This window comes from Octopus bimaculoides, chromosome 24 (assembly GCF_046866305.1).
Source record: "Octopus bimaculoides isolate indiv1 chromosome 24, ASM4686630v1, whole genome shotgun sequence".
Lineage (NCBI taxonomy): Eukaryota > Metazoa > Mollusca > Cephalopoda > Octopoda > Octopodidae > Octopus > Octopus bimaculoides.
In genome coordinates this window covers 1,791,657-1,808,055 of record NC_142951.1, presented here as the reverse complement: position 1 = coordinate 1,808,055, position 16,399 = coordinate 1,791,657, and the positions used below count along the sequence as shown (strand labels likewise).

At 40.1% G+C, this 16,399-nt stretch overlaps 1 protein-coding gene across 4 annotated transcripts in view; it reads right to left on the bottom strand.

The window, feature by feature from the left end:
• Positions 1-16,399, bottom strand: part of LOC106875561 (cytoplasmic dynein 2 intermediate chain 2) — an 85,948-nt gene that overhangs the window by 4,634 nt on the left and 64,915 nt on the right. For 2 of the 4 annotated variants that reach the window (XM_089341252.1, XM_089341253.1), the window contains exons 2-11: positions 14,871-14,955; positions 13,378-13,516; positions 12,603-12,682; positions 9,853-9,905; positions 7,012-7,193; positions 6,192-6,334; positions 5,363-5,442; positions 4,647-4,837; positions 3,722-3,867; positions 2,520-2,728 (exon numbers count right to left, since the gene is read on the bottom strand). In XM_089341252.1, coding sequence (XP_089197378.1) covers positions 2,520-2,728; positions 3,722-3,867; positions 4,647-4,837; positions 5,363-5,442; positions 6,192-6,334; positions 7,012-7,193; positions 9,853-9,905; positions 12,603-12,682; positions 13,378-13,516; positions 14,871-14,955 — 1,308 coding nt within the window. Of the gene's footprint in view, positions 1-2,519; positions 2,729-3,721; positions 3,868-4,646; positions 4,838-5,362; positions 5,443-6,191; positions 6,335-7,011; positions 7,194-9,852; positions 9,906-12,602; positions 12,683-13,377; positions 13,517-14,870; positions 14,956-16,011; positions 16,182-16,399 lie in introns of those variants that run through there. The other 2 variants (XM_089341254.1, XM_089341255.1) reach the window with 2 other exon arrangements.

The following is a 16,399-nucleotide window of genomic DNA, read 5'->3' as shown; positions in this document are numbered from 1 at the left end:
GACCCCTTTTCTGATCACCAGGAGACAGCCCCACCACAAGTCAAGACCAGTGGAAGAAAGTCGATGATAGCCTATGCTCCATCAGGAGTAAAGGACTTAAGTATGTAGTACATACATGTGATATGGCTGCCAGCAGCTGTGGATTTGAAAGGATCAAAAGAACAAAATAAAAAAAATAAAAAAGTATATCATCCCCCCCCTCCTACCCTTTATTATTGTTCAAAATTTTTAATTTTCGGGTTTGGCAGTCAAGATGAACATAATCTCTCAGCTGCAGGATGTAGCAACTGTTTCTTGCATAAACTGGTTTTCAGGAAGCACCCGTGGAACAAGAACAAAGGGCCGACACAAACCCACTTTATTTTTCTGGATATGAAATGCTGGAGCCACCCATGATCCACATGGGCATTTTTCACCACACCAAATGAATGTACATATATATATATATATATATATATATATATATATATATATATATATAACCGCCTACACTTTTTACTGCAAAAATAGGGGTAGTTTATCCTGTTCAGGCTATATTATTAGCATTATCCTGCGTTTGAGAATTTAAAATCACTTCTTTAACTTTCTAAGACATCTCAACGCTTCTAAAAGCAAACTTCGTTTGTTTATTTACGTTTGTCGTAATTTGAATATATATATATATATATATATATATATATATATATATACATATATATATATGTATATATGTATATGTATATATGTAGTCTTTTATTTGTTTCAGTCGTTTGACTGTGGCCATGCTGGAGAACCACCTTAGATGGTTTTAATCAAAAAAAATCAAGCCCAGGACTTATTCTTTGTAAGCCTAGTACTTATTCTATCAGTCTCTTTTGCCAAACCACTAAGTTACAAGAGGATACCCACCTGCAAAACAAATACACCTATTGCCCAGCATTTTCGCTCTGCTGGCACCAATTCCACCGGACACCTCACTATCTTCGGCCCTGTACCATGGATTCACCATCACCAATCTTCACCTCCAGCAGCGCTACGTCTCTCTTCAAACCCCTCAACTGCTTGGATTGAACACCCCACCATCCTCACAGTAACATCTTCCACATAGATTTTTTTTTTAATTCAATTTAATTTCAATTTTTTTTAATTTAAAAGATTTTTTTCAATTTATCATTTAATTTTTTTCATTTAATTTAAATTAATTCTATTTTTAATTCATCTTCCACACACCCATATACATAGCTTGTACATCGCCCCCCACCCCCACACACACACACATTGCCATATCTTGGCATGTACAAAAAACCGTTCACACACACACATGCAAATGTACATACATACATACACATATCTGCACACATGCACTCACACACTTGTCATGTCGTTTCTCACACCCTCACAACACACACACACAAATACATACACAAACACCTGTAGACATGCATTCACACACAAACACATATGTACATACACAGCAACATCATCACACTCACACACTTGTCACATCGCCTCTCACACACACACACATACAGAGACACATATACACAAACCCATACACACACACACATACAGCAACACCAACGCATTCACACACTTCTCACGTCACCCATACGCACATACATAGACACACATATACACAAACTCACACACACACACACAGCAACACCAACATGCTTGTCACTTTGTCTCTCACCACCAAGTCTAACTACTGCTGCTAACTTGTCCATAGCGCCACTCCCTTAAACATACATCACTCACAACTCACATAAACACACACACACTGATCATATTCACACTCTCCTACCTTAAGAAACCACTCTCTCTGTTCCTCTCCACTCTCTGGTCACTTCAGCCATGTAACCACACCTATGCCTTTCTTTGACTATTCTTTTCGGTAGACTCTCTTTCTCCCATTCATTCTCTTTATTGAGCAAGCTGGCTGCGGACAAGTGTACCACCATGCATTTGGGGAGGAAAAACCCAGCATCCACAACAGCAATATCAAGAAGTCTTGTTGATGTAAATACCCACAAAATTATTAACCATCATGCCAACAATCACCTTGAGCACCTTTTTCAGCTCCATGTGTCTAACACATGTGGGCATACCTACAAAGTCAGAAAACAGCACAGCTCCCATGGCTTTCAGAAACATTTTTTCACACTCAGAGTTGCTGAAGCATGGAACAAACTCCCTGCATCAGTTGTTAGTTGCCAAGACATTGCATCCTTTAAAACCTCCATGCTTCCTGGAATTCCCCAACACTACACTTGATATCCCCCCCACCCTCCATACACATGCACACATGTATATCATGACTCGTACACTGCTCACTTTCCTGACTTTTGTACCTAATTCTATGTACTGCACATGCACCTTTGATGAGTTGATGTGCACCTGAGTGCCAGACGCAATAATTTCATTATCATGATGATGATGGAGATGATGTAGTCCCAGATTACGCTACTGCCACCACCACCACCACCAAATAAAAGGATGGATGGTCATGGCATCAACACTATGTCAGCATTTACACTTACCGTTGAGTATTGAAAGAACAGGAATAGATGGGAGCCTTGTGGGTGCCAGCTTCCAAAGTGTGCAGAGGTTTCAGCATACTGTGTTGTAAGTCATACAAGAGCAGCAATCCCGTATCTGTAGCAGCAGCAATGACAAGAGGTCGAACAGGGGACCAGGACCCACAAACAAGAGAACCCTGATCAGGTTTCAACACTTTGACAGGTTCCAACTAGAAGAAGGAAAAAAAAGCGGGGGAGGAGAAAAAAAATTATGTGAGGTTGAAAAATGAAATTCAGCAATTTATTACATTTTTTGTGAAACTGTTAAAAGATTTTTGTGTCTGATAATCTTCTGACATAATCCTGAATGAGTTCTGTGTAGTCTTTAATACAAAAGCCTCTTTCAAAGGAATTTTTCTGGAGACATAATATTAGCACCATTCTACATGTGTGTGTGTGTGTGTACATTCTGGTGTGGCTGTATAGTAAAAAGTTTGCTTCCCAACCACATGGTCCCACTTGGCACTTTGAGCAAGTGTCTTTTATTATAGCCCCTAGCCAAAGAAAACCCTGAGAGTGGATTTGGTAGGTAGAAACTGAAGGAAGCTTTTTCATTTCATATGTATATGTGTGTGTGTTTGAGTCCATTTGTCTTGACACTGTTTGATGGTTGTATAACGATTGTCCGTACATCAAAATCAAATGGAAATTGTAGTTGTGATCCCTGTGCCAGGGGCACGTAAAAAGCACCTCCCGAACGTAGCCGATGCTAGCACCACCTTGACTGGCTTCCGTGCTGGTGGCACGTAAAAGGCACCAACCAATCGTGGTCGTTGCCAGACCCCTCTGGCCCCTGTGCCGGTGGCACATAAAAAGCACCTGCTACACTCTCAGAGTGGTTGACATTAGGAACGGCATCCAGCTGTAGAAACATTGCCAGGCCAGATTGGAGCCTGGTGCAGCCTTCTGTCTTGCCAGCCCTCAGTCAAACTGCCCAACCCATGCCAGCATGGAAAGCAGACAACGATGATGATGAGGAGGATGAGGATGATACAAGAGTATCGTTCATTCTCAGTATTCTGCTAGGGCAGTGCCTTGAAGAATTTTCGGTTGAATGAATCAGCTCCAGCATGGAACACAGATGTTAAATGACGATGAGTAAAAGCAAATACAACTTTTAATAGAAAGGAACGTAACATAATACCAAAAGAGAGATTACTGACTTGCAGAGCATTCCATATCTTCATGGACTGATCCATTCCAGTGGTAAGGAAGGCATGTGGATGAAAAGGGGAGCAGTCTATTGCATTAACGGGGCCCAGGTGAGGTTTATAAGTAAACACAACAGGTGATGGCAACATTGGTTTGCCTAAAGAAAACAAAAAAAAAGGAAATAATTTAATTAAGAGATATTAATTGCTGGCAGCAGAATATTAATTTGGCAATTTGTATAAATCCAAGAAATGAGAATAACAATCAGAAATGGGCAGATGAAACTGTGTGGTTAAGAAGCTTGCTTCCCAACCACATGATCTGAAGTTCAATCCTACAGTGAAGCACCATGGGCCAATGTCTTCTCCTATAGCCCCAGTCAGACCAAACCAAAGCACCAGACTCCAGTCCGCTTTGGTGTGGTTTCTATGGTTGGATGCCCTTCCTAACACCAACCATTTTAACATAGTGTGCTGGGTGCTTTTACATGGCGTCACACGGGCAATTTTATGTGGCACCACACAGGTGCTTTTACGTGGCACCATAAAGGATGCTTTTGCGTGACGCTACATGGGTGCTTTTATTCAGCCCGACAGCTGATCACAATATCAGTGATTGCCCAATCACTGTTTTCCTATTTGAGTAGCAACAGAGTTTGCTTTAGTATGGGACTGGCAGTGGGTACAAATTATTGACAAAGTGCAATGATGCAGAAACGCATACCTAGCATTTTCGCCACCATTGCTGGAAGATTTTTCTCTGCTACTGATATATTTTTGTGTTTTTAAACACTGTACATCCATAAGAGATATTATCTTTGGACTAATACCACAGTTAATTTGTCTTTCATAATATATTTACATTGACTATGACACACAACACATCAGTAAAAGCTGAAGAGATAAGAAGTCGACTGTGTGATGAAAACAGACTTACCGTCCATGTCGACTCCTCGATGTCCATCTTGTTGAGTGCAGCACTTGAAAATGGCACCAGTCTCTGAACCGATGAAACAGACGTGGTCACCATAGTGAGTAGATGATAAACAGGTAAGGCCAACTTCCCGGTCAGATCGACTACCTTTGCCCCGTAAAGATTTAGGAAGGCTCTGTGATGTGACAGCAAACCTGCAGATTTAGAAAAGGAAAGATGCATCAGTGCATTATATCATCATCATCATCATCATTTATTTAACATCCTTTTTCCATGTATGGATGAATCAGACAGAGTAGGGATTTCCACAGCCAGACGCCCTTCCTGTCACCAACCCTCACCTCTTTCCAACCGAGGTAATATTTCCCTCCCAGAGCCCAGACATGGAAGACAGGAAACGAGTGACACTGCTTGTATGACAGTGACACTCGTTTACGACTATCATTCAATGTCAAGATGAGGACAGACACGCACAAACATATACACATCTACATAGAGGGACTTCTTTCAGTCTCTGCACACCATATCCACTCATAAAGCTTTGGTCAACCTGGGGCTATAGTAGAACACACTTGCCCAAGGTACCACACATTGAGATTGAACCTGGATCATGTGGTTGAGAAGCAAGCTTCTTACCATACACCTACTCCAGTACCTGTGTGTATACACATACACACCTACATACATACATATGTGATAACAATAAAGTTTGTACTTACTGTTGGGTAAGGGTCAGTTTGTTTAACTTCATGTCTACTGTCCAAACCAGAAGTTTGCCATCTCCACTCACACTGACAAGCTGCCAAACAGTGATAAACATGACTATTTTAGATATATATATATATATATATATATATATATATATATATATATATATATACACATTCATACATACATATATATCAGGGACATGTCGCCTGGGTAGGCAAGGTAGACAGTGCCTAACCCGAATAAAACAGATCAATAGTAACATTTTCCTTTTATGGCAAAATATTCACCGAATTCAATAAAATTATGGAGGTTACTCTGATTACTCTGCATAAAATACAAAATATTTTATCTTTTTGTAGATTGCCTTTCAATCTCAGTATTTAAGCTAAGCACAGTACTTTTATGTAGTACATGTGCTGCGTGCATTCCTATAACACTGTTTTCTTTATGTATTATAAAGGCAGAAGTAAATCTGCCTCCAACTTAGTTGCATATCCGTGTTTCGTTTATTTATTTGTCTGTTTTACTACATAAACGCCACCAACTGCCGACCCTGAGTAATTACCGATGGCATGGACCTGATGTATATAAAATCAGAAATGGCTCTGATGAAAGTAGCATTAATTCTTTTTGTTGTTCAACTTTTCTCAACGGATCAATAGACCAATTGAGTAAACCTAAGAGTAATGAACCTATAATGAATACTGGAAACAGCTGTAAGCCAAATTTACTCCAGTAAAGGAAAAATTATTCAAATGACCATTATTTATACCTTGTCCAGTTTTCTTTAGATATATATATATATATAAAAGACAGAAGAACAAAATGAAGGTTTACCTTGTATGTTTTAGAGTGACTTTCAGGGTCTAGGACCCATTGTAGCTTAGCAACAGGCTCCCTGTGTGCATCTCCATCTCCCATACCATAACTATCCACAAGTAATACATTGTCATGGCTAAAATCCCATAGCATGATTTCACCTGCAAAAGATAGAATGGATATTTCAGGTAAAGCTCAAAAGAGGTCAGGTAGATTAATCTAATATGAAGTTGGGGTTATTCCAACTAGCCACATTCAGCCTCTCTTACCTACCCTATAATGTCGTTCTAAAAATAAATGACTACCTCATCAAAATCTGTGATTTCTAAAGGGTTAAATGGCATCTTACAGTTCTATATTTAAGAGATGAGGAATTATGAGCATTATTTACATTATTTACATTTGACGGATATTTGTCCTCATCTTGTTTGTTGTTAACATAACGTTTCGGCTGATATACCCTCCAGCCTTCTTCAGGCGTCTTGGGGAAATTTCAAACTTGGGTTCTCGTTCCTAAGGTATTTTTCAATGTTATTATTATTATTATTCAGGTCACTGCTTAGAATCGAACTTGGAATCTTGGGGTTCGTAGCCCTTGCTCTTAACCACTACGCCATATGCCTATGTGTATATGATAAAAATATTAATAACAACAACATCGAAAAATACCTTAGGAATGAGAGCCCAGGTTCAAAATTTCCGCAATACACCTGATGAAGGCTGGAGGGTATATCAGCCGAAACGTTGTGTTAACAACAAACAAGATGAGGACAAATATCTGTCAAATGTAAATAATGTAAATGGCATCTGTTGTGATCTTTCTCCTGTCATCACTTACCGTTGAAGTTTCCTGCACACACAAGAGCTGGGTTGGCTGGGTGGAAGGCAACACACATCAAACAACATGATAGCTCAATGACTTTGCTGGCTTTTCTCGGGTCCAAGGTTTGACTGTCTATATTCCAAGTGCAGAGGGCAGCCTTGTGCGTACACCAACTGTCATGGTCAAACCGACCATACCTAGGATCGAGTTAAGGGAATTGCTGAAAAACACAGTGAAAACTCAACATCAAGCACCATACATAAAGAATAAGAACAGGCTGTGCAAAGGTCAGAGAGCTTTGTTGGTAACTAAGGGCCTCATCTTGTTTGCTGAATCAAGTATCAATAAAATATCAGTAGCGTACTGGGATTGATGTAATCAAACACCCCCGTCCCCACCTCACCCTCAAATTTACTGGCCTTGGGCCAAAATTATGAATGTTGTTGTTGTTAATAGTAGTAGTGTGAAGACATTGGTGTAGTGGTTAGGGTACTTGGCTCACAATTGTAAAGTCATGAGTTTGATTCCTGGCAATGCGTTGTCTCCTTGAGCAAGACACTTTATTTTCACATTGCTCCAGGCCACTCAGCCGGCAGAAATGAGGTTATACCAGAATTGCAAAGGGCCCCAGTCTTGTTACATTCTGTGTCACACTGAATCTCCTTGAGAACTAATGTCATGGGGATGTGTGTCTGTGGAGCTCTCAACCACTTGCACGGATCAACAGGAATCCTCATTGCCATAACCAACAGAGTACCAGTAGTAGTAGTAGTAGCAGTGGCAGCAGCAGTGGTGGTGGTGGTGGTAGAAGTAGTAGTAGTAGTAGTAGCAGCAGCAGCGGTGGTGGTGGTGGTGGGTTTGGCAGCAGCAGTAAGGGAATGACGGGAAGGAGGCAGAGAAGATGTGGCTTTCATTTTTTTTTTTGTTTGTTTGTTTGTTTTTTTTTTTCTTTTTTCTTTTTTTCTTGATGTATATTTACATCTACAAAACCAAAACAAACAAGACTTATTTGTCACAGCTGAAATGGCATTAATTGTGTGTCAGCTTTATGAGAACAGAACCATAACATTCAAACCACCACACACACACACACACAATATTATTAAAAAAAAAAAAAAACAGAAAGAAACATTAAATGAGGTACTCAAAACATGAGGAAAAAAAAAACGAAAAAAGAAGAAAAAAACTATATAAATTATGAGATAGTTATGGCTGGGAAAAAAAACAGACAAATCAATGAAAAATGGACCCAGAAAATTTAGTGAGGTGTTAACATGAGACAGCAGGAACGATAAAAATGTGGGGAAAAACCTCATAAAAAGAAAACAAGACCAAATATTTCAAGCTGACACTCACAGCTAATATATTTGTCTGACTATAAATAGAAACTGCTTTGTACAGACACAGTTGCTTATAAACGCTTATGAAATTTATACATAAATATTTGCTTAAAATAACATATATTTTTACATTTATTTATTTAACAAATAGGTTTTATTGTCAATTAAAAGATTTTGATTAAAAAACATATATAAAATCAAATTGCCCATAAAAAGTATCTGCTGACCCCCTGTCTTGTCCTTGCAGACCCCCTGTGGTCTGCGGACCACAGTTTGAAAACCCCTGGGCTATAAGACTATTTACTGTACTTTCTTTCAAGGACATCCAAGCTCCCAGTTATGTGCCTTGCTGTACTCACTGTACTTTATTCCAACAACATCTGACATTCCACAAGCAAACAAGGTGTCACCTGCTAGAAATAGAAGCCAAATCTCTCTCAAACTCATTGGATGAAGCAATCTTGGATTTACAGGAACATGAAAACGTCAGGCTGCAATGCTCTTAAACCCTTTTGTAACCACATTTCTGTTGAAATATTTCACTTTTGTTTTAATTAATTTCCTAAATAATGAAGAATTTAACAAAATTAGTTTGTTGTTATTAAGCTGTTGTTTGGAACATAAATTAACGAGAATTTGATGGAAGATTTTAATTTAATTTGTGTTTATGGATCCAGGTGAGGTGGTCAGAAATGGGTTGGTATGAAAACGGTTAATCATAGGCCCCTAACTTTAGGCAAAACAACAAGTACTATGCATTCATTAGACTTAATTCCATGGCCCTCACTTTGGTGCTTCGAGTGTATTTGAAACCCCAATTTCCTGTCAATCGACCACCAATAAAACATCCAGGATTTCACTGGGTCCATAATATTCCATTCAACCATCAGTTAACATCCATTGTCCATGATATAGATGGTCTGTATGTATACTCGTGTATACATACCGTTTCTTCTTTCAGTTTTCCGTCTACCAAATCCACTCACAAGGCTTTGGTCGGCCCGAGGCTATAGTAGAAGACACTTGCCCAAGGTGCTATGCAATGGGACTGAACCCGGAACCATGTGGTTCGTAAGCAAGCTTCTTACCACACAGCTACCCCTATGCCTATCAACATTAAACGATGATGATGATGATGCATATATGACAGGCTTCTTTCAGTTTCCATGTATCAAATTCACTCGCAAAGCTTTGATCAGCTCAGGGCTATAATAAAAAGCCACTCTGCGCAAGGTGCTATGCTGTAGGACTGAACTCAGAACCACACGATTGGGAAGCAGACAATACCTGATCATAGAGAGTAAAACTAATCCGTTGCCCATTGTAAGACCACTCGCTGTCTCGTTCCTTGAAGCAGTGGGTGTTTACTTGATGTAAGAACTCAGGTGCAAGCTTCAGTCTGAGATGAACTCAAATATCTTGAAGTGCTGCACAAACACTAAAAGTCAGGAATTTTTCCCTCCCAGCTCCCAGTCTTCAGAAAAGAAAAAGAAAAATTTTTAAAAACAAAGGATACGATGCTGCAATGACGGAACCAGAAGAATTCCAGGACAAACCAGTCACCTGGCACTGAAAAGACAAAGAAAAAAAAAAAGAGACCATTACACATGTTTCAAGAGAAGGAAGAGAAGGTGGTGGTGGTGGTGGGAGCAGTAGTAGTAGTAGTAGAGCCCAACACTGATCAGGCAAGCCTTTAAATGAAGGGTTCTCCAACCATGACCTTTCCATATATTTCCAATTTCCTGAGATTTACATTATCTAATGGGTCCTTTCCTTATTTCAGACAATGAAAAGGGCACAGTCTTTGGTTCGTGTCAAGAAGTAGTGGTGGTGGTGGTGGTGGTGGTAGTAGTAGTGGTGGTGGTTTTGTTTTAGTAATTAGATCCATATACTCTAATTTCAGGTTAAAACTCAGGTAGATATACACACACGCACACACACTCACCACACACACACACACTCACCACACACATACACACACACATGGGGCTGGGGGCATGGCTATACTCCTTGCAGACAAATGGTTTGATAAGGTAACCGAGGAAGTCAGAGTCTGTGATAGAATACTTAGGATTAGATTGGTGTTGCAACATGGATTAGCAACCATTATCTCAGCCTATGCCCCTCAGCCGGGGTTACCTGATGAACAGAAAGACCAATTTTATGACACCCTCTTGCAGACAGGGACCTTCTCTTTGTGACTGGTGACTTCAACAGGCATGTTGGACAACATCCAATGTGTACATGGTGGGAACGGATGTGGTTCCCGCAGTGAGGAGGGAACCAGGCTGCTGAAGTTCTGTGATGCAAGTGGTCTTATGATCTGTAATACTAACTTCAGGAAACCTGCCAGTCACCTGTTCGCCTACAAGTCTCGTGGCTACACTTGTCAGATTGGCTACATTCTCACCAGGAAACGAGAAAGATGGCTACTTATAAACGCCGAAAGTTTCCCTGGTGAAGAATGCACCCCACAACATAGGTTAGAACTTAGCGACTTCAGGATCAGGGATAAATGGCTGCCCAGAAGATGACCAGGAAGAGGAAAAGAAGGGTCTAGAAGCTTAAGGATCCTATGAATGGAGGGAGATCTAGAGATGTATTACTTGAAGCTTTTGGCAAAAAAGAGGAGGATATAGCATCACATAATGTGGAGGACAACTGGAGGTTCTAGAGGACAACTGGAGGTTGCAAAAGCAAACCATTTTTTGCTAAACTGAAATAAATTTTTATTCTTTTCTACTCTTGGCAGAAGGCCCGAAATTTTGGGGGAGGGGACCAGTTGATTAGATCAACCCCAGTGTTTGTCAAAGTTAGGGAGCAATGAGTACGTAAATAAATGAATGAAAAAACACAATTGAGGGCACGTCTTAAGAGAAATGATATTGATTAGTCAAGAGTTACAATTAAGATAACAATACTTGATAACAGAAAGGATTGGCAAAAATAAACAAGCAAAAAAAAAACTCTCTTAAATATTGGTTTCAAATTCTGGCACAAGGCCAGCAATTTCAGGGGAGGGAGATGAGTCGATTACATCAACCCCAGTACGCAACTGGTACTTAATTTATCGACCCTGAAGGGATGAAAGGAAAAGTCAACCTTGGTGGAATTTGAACTCAGAATAACATAAAGACATGAAATTCCACTGAGCATTTTGTATTTCGTATAACAGGCTAACGATTCTGCTGGCACAATTAAGATAACGATACTTAATAACAGTAAAGTTTGGAAAAAATGAAAAAAAAAACAAAGAATAAAACTCACTTAAATTATATTGACACATCAAAATTGTACAAGGAGATTACAGCCAGAGTTTTCAGATTTCTTAATGATAAATCTTCTCCTCAAATTCCCAACTACAATCTTAACTAACAACAGACTACTACAGTTACAATCTCAGCCCTATATACACCACCGCCATCATCATCATCATCATCATTTAACATCAGTTTTCCATACTGGCCTGGGTGTGATGATTTGAGAGGAAACCAGTGAGCTGTTAGGCCACACTGAACCGCATTGTCATCTTTGGCATGGTTTCTATGGCTGGATGTCTTTCCTAATGCCAACCACTTCACAGAGAGTATTTACTTTTTTATTATGGCCGGGATCCAAACTGGGCCACAGCAACGAAGTCTACCCACCACATTTCTCAGTCAACATCACTGCTTCAAGGTTCTAGGTTCATTCCGGGTTAGTACCTGCGATCAGGAATGTGTGACCATTATGTCGGGTGGTAATTGTGCAGGACATTTTAAGTTAAAGCTTTCTTTTTCTTTTACTCTTTTACTTGGTTCAGTCATTTGACTGCGGCCATGCTGGAGCACCGCCTTTAGTCGAGCAAATCGACCCCGGGACTTATTCTTTGTAAGCCTAGTACTTATTCTATCGGTCTCTTTTGCCGAACCGCTAAGTTATGGGGACATAAACACACCAGCATCGGTTGTCAAGCGATGTTGGGGGGACAAACACAGACACACATACATACATATATATATATATATATATATATATATATATACATATATACGATGGGCTTCTTTCAGTTTCCGTCTACCAAATCCACTCACAAGGCTTTGGTCGACCCGAGGCTATAGTAGAAGACACTTACCCAAGGTGCCATGCAGTGGGACTGAACCCGGAACCATGTGGCTGGTAAGCAAGCTACTTACCACACAGCCACTCCTGCACCTATATAAATATTCACTCCCCCCCCCCATGCCCTGAAGAACATGTATTTGATTAAAGCTCATAAACACCTACCTGGCCCCTAAATGCATCATGGGTGAAAACATGCTGCTCATTGACTGATGGCGACTCGTCTTGCCAATTGACTTGGTAACCTGCAACATTCAGAAGAGAACACTGACAAACTGAAAAGAACCGTAAAAATCGAACCCCAACGCTCTCTCACATTCAACAGCAAGCATCCATGCCCTCAAAATGGTGCTGTTAACCCAGGTTGCTGAAGAATTAACAGCACCGTTTTGTGCTGTTAACAGTTGCTCTTATCAAAGGCACCCAGTACACTCTGTTATGTGGCTGGTGTTAAGAAAGGACATCAAACTGCAGAAACTGGATGCCAAAAGAGTTATAGAAAAATGGCTCAGTCCTCTGGATTATCCGTTCTTGTCAAACCATCCAATCCATTCCAGAATGGAAAATAAGAAAGGACGTTAGATGATGTTAATGTTGCTTCCCGTTTCCATCAACAAAACCCAATCACAAGACTAAAGTAGAAGACATTTTGGCACAAAGTATCCTTCAGTCATTCGAACTGGCACAATTACTCCAATAATTGGCCAAAGACTTGTTTTCTATATCACTGGGCTTATTAAGTGACTTGGGGCATCATGTGGTTTCGTGGTTTGGATCCCCTGTTACCTGAAACTATGTGCTTGGGAAACAAACTTTTTCATCACATAGCCCATCCCTGTAACTAACTGGATTAAGAAATCCACTGATTAAGATTAACAAATCAACTGGAATAACCAGTCATGTGATGCAATGAAGGATGGTAAATGGAATCTGGACTAACCTTGAAATGCTTGGCTTTTGGCATTTTTCTCCAATTCTTTGTACACAAGTGGTTCCATCTTCTTGAGGAATGCTGCCAACTGAGGAGAATCATCTTTCATAATTACCATCGGTGCCGCTGTGTTTTTTGTGGTCTGACTCTGTGTATTTAAATAACCAAACATTGAAGAATCACAACAACGTAGGGGATAGTCATCATCATCATCATCATTTAACATCTGCTTTCCGTGCTGGCTTGGGTTGGATGGTTTGACAGGAACCAATGAGCCACATCAAGCTTTATGCCAACCCCTATACAATATGTACTGAGTGCCTTTTTCATGCCACCGGCACAAGAGGGGTTGCCAAACAACTGGCAAGACAGGAAAGAAGAAAGGAGAAAAAAGGGGACAAGGGACTAAGTAGGGGGAAGTATTTGAGGTGGAGATGAGATTTTATTTTATGCCAAGGACTAGCAGAAGCGGTTTGCTATGGAGAAGATGCATGGCTACCCTGCATTTATATAAGGGTGGGACGGCATATCTGGGGGGGAAAAGGCAAGATGGTAGGAATGGCTTGACAAAGTAAAACCATGAGGATACAAGAGATGACCCCCTAGTATCAGCATCAGCATCATTGTAACGTCCTCTTTTCCATGCTTGCAGGGGTTGGATGGAGTTTATTCAGACAGATTTTCTACAACTGGATGCCTTTCCTGTTGCCAACTTTCACCTTATTTCCCCCATGAAAGATTGGCAAGAAAAGACACCACTTCTATGATGGTGATATCAAGACAAGAAGACAAACACACACACACACACACACATACATGTATATAAATGATATATAAGCATACACTACAACAGTACCATGAGTGACGGAGCCTCTACACCAGGGCTGGCTAACCTAGACTTTTATCTTGCAGCCTACTTGATACTTTCTTGAAATGGGTTTATTTAAACAAACATTTTAAAAATTTTATCAAAAGTTAAAGACTGTTAAATGAAAAGTAAAAAAAGAAAGATACTACAGTTTTTGCAGTGATAATCTTTCATGTTGAATCAGCGATCATTCATTCATTATAGTAATAATAGCATGAGAAAGCAAAATGCTTTTAATTCTGTCAGTATACAAGCAGCCCTTAAAAAACTTTCTGTGATTAAAGTAAGGGGAGTGGTCATTCCCACCTCTCAGAGATGAGAATGGACTAACAAACTAATTTTACATCAATTTTTTTTAAAATTGCCTGCTTAATGTTTCCGTGGTGGTGAAGTTGATGATGAGTGGAACAGAGGCCATTCTCTGCCTCTGCGTCCATGATCAGTATCTCCCTCACTCATCCTCAATAGCTCTTACACATTTCACTTTGGTCGTAACCAACTCCCTCCACTCACAGAGAGAACACTGGATCTGTAGGTCATTCAAAACATGTAGGCCATGTATTGTAGGTTGGCTCATGTAGAACTGACCCGAGACTAACAACAAACAAACAAACAAACAAAGCATATACGTTACCCCACTTTCAACTTTCGAATTCGACTGTGCTGCACTGTCTTTAACGGACAATGGTTTCGTCTGGTTCCCAGCTTCGACACAGTCCCTAGAAAAAAGAAAATTAATCTTTTTTTTCATGTGTAAAATATCTGATTTACCATCATCATCATTTAACATCCATTGTCCATGCTGGTATGGGTTTGACCAGAGCTAGGCAAGCAGGAGAGCTGCACCAATCCCCAGTCTAATTTGGTGTAGTTTCTATGGTTGGATGCCCTTCCTAACACAAACCACTTTACAGAATGTGCTGGGTGCTTTTGCATGGCACCGGCACACAACTCTTGCAGATCAATCCTCTTCACCGGGGGAATGGGCTTACCACCTCTGCTGTGGAGAATGGGTCTTCTGGCATACAATTCAATGTAATAGTTGCAAACACGTGTATACATTCAAACATCACCACTGTCTTTCCAAATCCTTTTGCATTTCATATCGAATTTTTGACCTTCCAAAGTCATCTTAGCATATAAGTAAATCTACCATTTCTAGCGGTAAATTTTGGTGTGAAAAATTCAACTTGCATGCCAGAAAATACAGAATAATATTGAAAAAATATCAATAATTTTTTAACAAAGGCACAAGACCATATAAGAAGACTAGAATGGTTGATGGAAACAAAATCAGAAATGGTTTGGGGCTTGTTATATATTTTATCAACTCTGAAAGGATGACTAGCAAAATAGTTTCATCTGCAAGCTGTAGACGAGTGTCACTGTCATACAAGCAGTGTCCTTCATTTCCAATCTTCCATGAAAACATGCCTGGCCACGGAGGGGAAATATTGACCTTACTTAGAATCTGGTGAAGGTTGGTAACAGGAAGAGCATCTGGGTGCTGTAGAAAATCTGCCTCAACACATCCTATCCGACCCTTGTGGGTGTTAAATGATGATGGTGATTTTGAAAAAGGGATCGAAGGTGAGAAATTTGTAGGGCAGGAGGTGAGCCAAATGAATTGATCCAGCTAGCGACCTAGTATTTGTTTTCCTTGACCCCTGGGGGGATGAAGGGCAAAGTCAATTAGAATAGCAACCATCTTAACCACAGAGTCACACTTGCAACAACAACAACATGAACAAAGATAAAATGACTCACAACCTTACACATAAAAAAATGAATTTCTTTGAAAAGCCATTTCAAGAGAAAATGAAAGTTCGGTGAATCAGGAATATATTCTTATTTGACAATGAAAGAATGTCTTTTTGATATTCAACCCACATGAGGCTAACCCTGGCTATATGACACGTTGCATGTTTTAAAATATCTTTGAAGGAAGGTTTCTTTATTATTTAGGGTGGGGCCAGAATTCATGACTCACTCATTAGTTATATTAATTGTTGTTGTTGGCACTCCGTCGCTTACGACGTCGAGGGTTCTGATTGATCCGATCAACGGAACAGCCTGCTCGTGAAATTAACGTGCAAGTGTAGTGCTATGTGGTAAGGTTTACTTCCTAACCACAAGGTCACGGGTTCTGTCTCTCTGCATGGC